This window comes from Triticum dicoccoides, chromosome 1A (assembly GCF_002162155.2).
Source record: "Triticum dicoccoides isolate Atlit2015 ecotype Zavitan chromosome 1A, WEW_v2.0, whole genome shotgun sequence".
Taxonomy (NCBI): Eukaryota; Viridiplantae; Streptophyta; class Magnoliopsida; order Poales; family Poaceae; genus Triticum; species Triticum dicoccoides.
This window is the reverse complement of record NC_041380.1, coordinates 134,977,848-134,981,270: the sequence shown is the minus strand read 5'-3', so window position 1 is coordinate 134,981,270 and position 3,423 is coordinate 134,977,848. Positions and strand designations below refer to the sequence as shown.

The 3,423-nt window shown below is 43.6% G+C and overlaps 1 protein-coding gene across 1 annotated transcript; it reads left to right on the top strand.

The window, feature by feature from the left end:
- Positions 1-910: 910 nt before the first annotated feature.
- LOC119273947 lies at positions 911-3,009 on the top strand. The gene is made up of 2 exons (XM_037554830.1): positions 911-2,421; positions 2,739-3,009. The coding sequence occupies exons 1-2, from the start codon at positions 1,242-1,244 to the stop codon at positions 2,780-2,782; spliced, it is 1,224 nt and encodes a 407-aa protein (XP_037410727.1). The 5' UTR covers positions 911-1,241; the 3' UTR covers positions 2,783-3,009.
- The last annotated feature ends 414 nt before the right edge of the window (positions 3,010-3,423 follow it).

The following is a 3,423-nucleotide window of genomic DNA, read 5'->3' as shown; positions in this document are numbered from 1 at the left end:
TCTACCACGATGGCCACATCACTGCAACCGAAACTCCACCATTGTCCAGCCACCGACCCAGTGCAGCTCGATTCAATCTGGACCATAACCTCCCTGGGTGTTAGCAACAATGTATCTTCAGAAATAAGCTTTGTTCATGTATATTATCTCTTTCAATTTGAAAGAGAAGACAAGAATAGTTTCATTATGGTGGTTCTGAAGGAATGACAAGGCCATTGATGTTGTCAAGGTTAGTACAGGTACATGCTTTTTTATCCTATTGATACTTTTCAACACATACAACTTAGTCTTTGTGCTGGAAAAAGTTGAGCATGAGTATAAAGTTTCAAAATGTGATGGTCCTCTGTCTAAAAAAATTCTGATAGGACAAATACTGTCTCATTTCAATATCAGATTTTGGAGTTAATAGGAAGCATATTTGGGAGAGAATTAAATCATAATGCATCCTATAGCTACCTAGATGAATTATCTCCATTAGTTTGGCTCTGTTGACTGCCTCTGTTAAATCATAATGCATGATACAAGCCGACTGTAGTTTGTCTTTGTTGATCACACAATCTACTATCATATTCTAGCCATGTCAAGTTCTAGGGTTCTTGTCTCTGCATACAATTCGATTTTGCAGGCGTGGTTCCTTGTTGTTCTAGGCTGATTCAGATTTATTTTTTCCGATTCACCACTTGGACATGAGCCAAAAATGCACTGTTGTTCTAGGCCGTGTTGTTTGGTTGTACTGTGCGCAGAAATGCTATCCATTTAGTATTGTATTCGCGCGAGTAAAATTCATAAGCAGACTCTGTCGGTACTCTTGTTGTATAATAGGAAAGCTAGAGGTCTTATGTGTAAAAGTGAAGCTCTGTAAATATCTGTACTGAGGATGAATGGATGAGGTTGCCCCGACCAGAAATTCCAGTGTCTTCCCCTTCTCTCACCTTCGACTCCTCTCTGATTAGGTGTGTGTTCCACAACATGGCATCAGAGCAGGGTGGCTTGGGGGCCTAATTTGCGGTGGTGGAGAGCTGAATCGGGGCTGGGTTGGTCGGCTGTGGTGGAGGAGTGTGACTGGCGGCAGTTGAGGCGCAGCGCTGGTCAGCAAGGGCGCGTCGGATGTCAACAGGCAACGAGGTTCAGCCGCTGCGGTGACTCGATTTGAGCATTCCCTTCGTTGCTGGAGCTGAACAGGTCAGGCATTTGGGTACTCAGTCTGAGGTGTGTGTGCTGGGTGTGGAGGAACTGAAGGTATGGCAGGCAATGAAAATGCCCCAGCAGGAGTCACAGCGGGGGAGCTTGCTGCTGTTTTGCAGGCGATGGATGAGAAGTATCGGGTGTTGTTTGATGCAATTAACAAGCAAGCAGGGAACTCAAGATCAGAAGTGGAGATAAAAGAAGAGGTGCATCCTTTGCAAATGCCCCATGTAAAATTAGAAGGGCCTGGGAGTTATGTGAGTTGGGCAGAGCATACAGGGACCATTTTGGTCTCTAGGAAGCTTGAAGGTTATATTTTAGGCATGGTGGAGAAGCCTGCAGATGAGAGTTCCAAAGAAGGCCAGAAGTGGAAGGCGACAAATGCACTTGTGAGGGCCTGGTTATTGAGCTCAGTACCACCTCAGATCGCTAAGCAAATTGAAAGGATTAAAGAAGCTTCTGAAATCTGGAGATTATTGAAAGGGACATTCTCAGGAGTAGGAAACGAAATGCTTGCTTGCAAGATTCAGAAGGAGTTGCAGGACCTGAGTCAAGGCGAGAAGACAGTGGTTGACTATGTTTCTGAGCTAAAACGACTTTGGAGCGATTTGGATTATTATGATCCAATTGAGATGGAGTGTGGCAAGTGCATTGAAAAATACAATAAATGGACCGAGAGGAGGCGTGTTAGGGATTTTCTAAATGGACTTAATTCTAAGTTTGAAAACAGAAGGGCTGCATTGTATGGTAGTGGGAAACTACCTAACCTGGAGCAAGCAATATCTGCAATTATTAGTGAGGAAACTCGGTTGAAGCTGGAGGCTACAGGATCGTCTACACAAGGCGTCGCACAGAGGCGCTCAGCCTTCCTTGCTACAGAAGGGGCAAATTTTCAAAGATTAGGAGCAAGTATATATGAGAAGAAATGTTTTGAATGTGGCCAGCCAGGACACTTGCGAGTCTCTTGTCCTGAATTAGTTGGAGCAGGCCGGGGTAGAGGACAAGAATGGCGTGGCAGGGGTCGTGGACGTGGAGGTAACCGGGGGCGTGGTGTGCGACCTACAGGCAGGGCAAATATCTCATCAGTTATTGAAGAAGCCCCACAAACTATGAAAGTAGAGATGTCAGTCGATGACTGGGAGAGGTGGAGCAAATTTAAGGGAATGTGTTTGGAGGATAAGCAATCTATCGAGGCTTCTACTACATCCACTTCTGCTGCATCTGCCAACTTTGGTGGTAAAAATTCTTGCACTATGAATTATGAAGTTGCTTATATACCATGGTTAATTGACTCTGGGGCTTCTAGACATATGGCTGGTTCTTATAGAAATTTTATTGACTATGCTCCTGATTTAAAAAGGCAAAGTGTCAAATTGGCTGATGGCTCCTCTCAAACTGTTCTGGGGTCAGGAACAGTCAAGTGTGGATCTAATATGCATCTTTCATCTGTTCTGCATGTTTCCTCGTTCCCAATTAATCTGCTATCCATTAGTTGCATTACAAACGAGCTTAATTGTGTTGCTATCTTCTTCCCATCATGGTGCTTATTTCAGGAACTTGGGACTGGAAGAAGGCTTTGGACAGGGAGCATGCGTGATGGCATGTACTACTTAGATGATAACATGTCACCTACTGTTGCTGCTGTGTTGTCTCACTCTCCACTGGAGGAATTTCTTCTTCATCATCGCAGGCTAGGACATATGTCTTTTGTCATTTTGGGTCAGCTTTATCCAAACCTGTATAATAAAATTAGCAAAGAGAATCTAGTATGTGATGCGTGCCACTATGGGAAACAGACTAGGAGTACTTATGTATCTTCTGATAATAGGAGTACTGTACCGCTTCAGACCATCCACTCGGATGTATGGGGTCCTAGCGGAGTATTATCTCTTAATGGATATCGCTCTTTTGTCACATTCATTGACTGCTGCACTAGGACTACTTGGGTCTATGTGTTGAAAAACAAGAGTGATGTATTTGAATGTTTTAGGGATTTTCATAATTTAATCATGACCCAATATAATGCATGCGTGAAAGTACTCCGTACTGATAATGGCACGGAATATGTGAATAAGGAGTTTGACGAATATTTATCAAGCTTTGGAATTATTCATCAAACTACTTGTCCTGGTACCTCTGAACAGAATGGCTTGGCTGAGAGAAAAAATAGGCATCTCTTAGAGATTACACGGTGTATCATGATGGCCATGAATGTTCCAAAATTTCTGTGGAGTGAGG

Bases quoted from the DNA above. Each gene is read 5' to 3' on its own strand.
- LOC119273947 (XM_037554830.1), top strand. From the start codon at position 1,242: ATGGCAGGCAATGAAAATGCCCCAGCAGGAGTCACAGCGGGGGAGCTT. The intron at 2,422-2,738 runs GTAAAAATTCTT...TGCTTATTTCAG, and splicing joins TGCATCTGCCAACTTTGGTG to GAACTTGGGACTGGAAGAAG.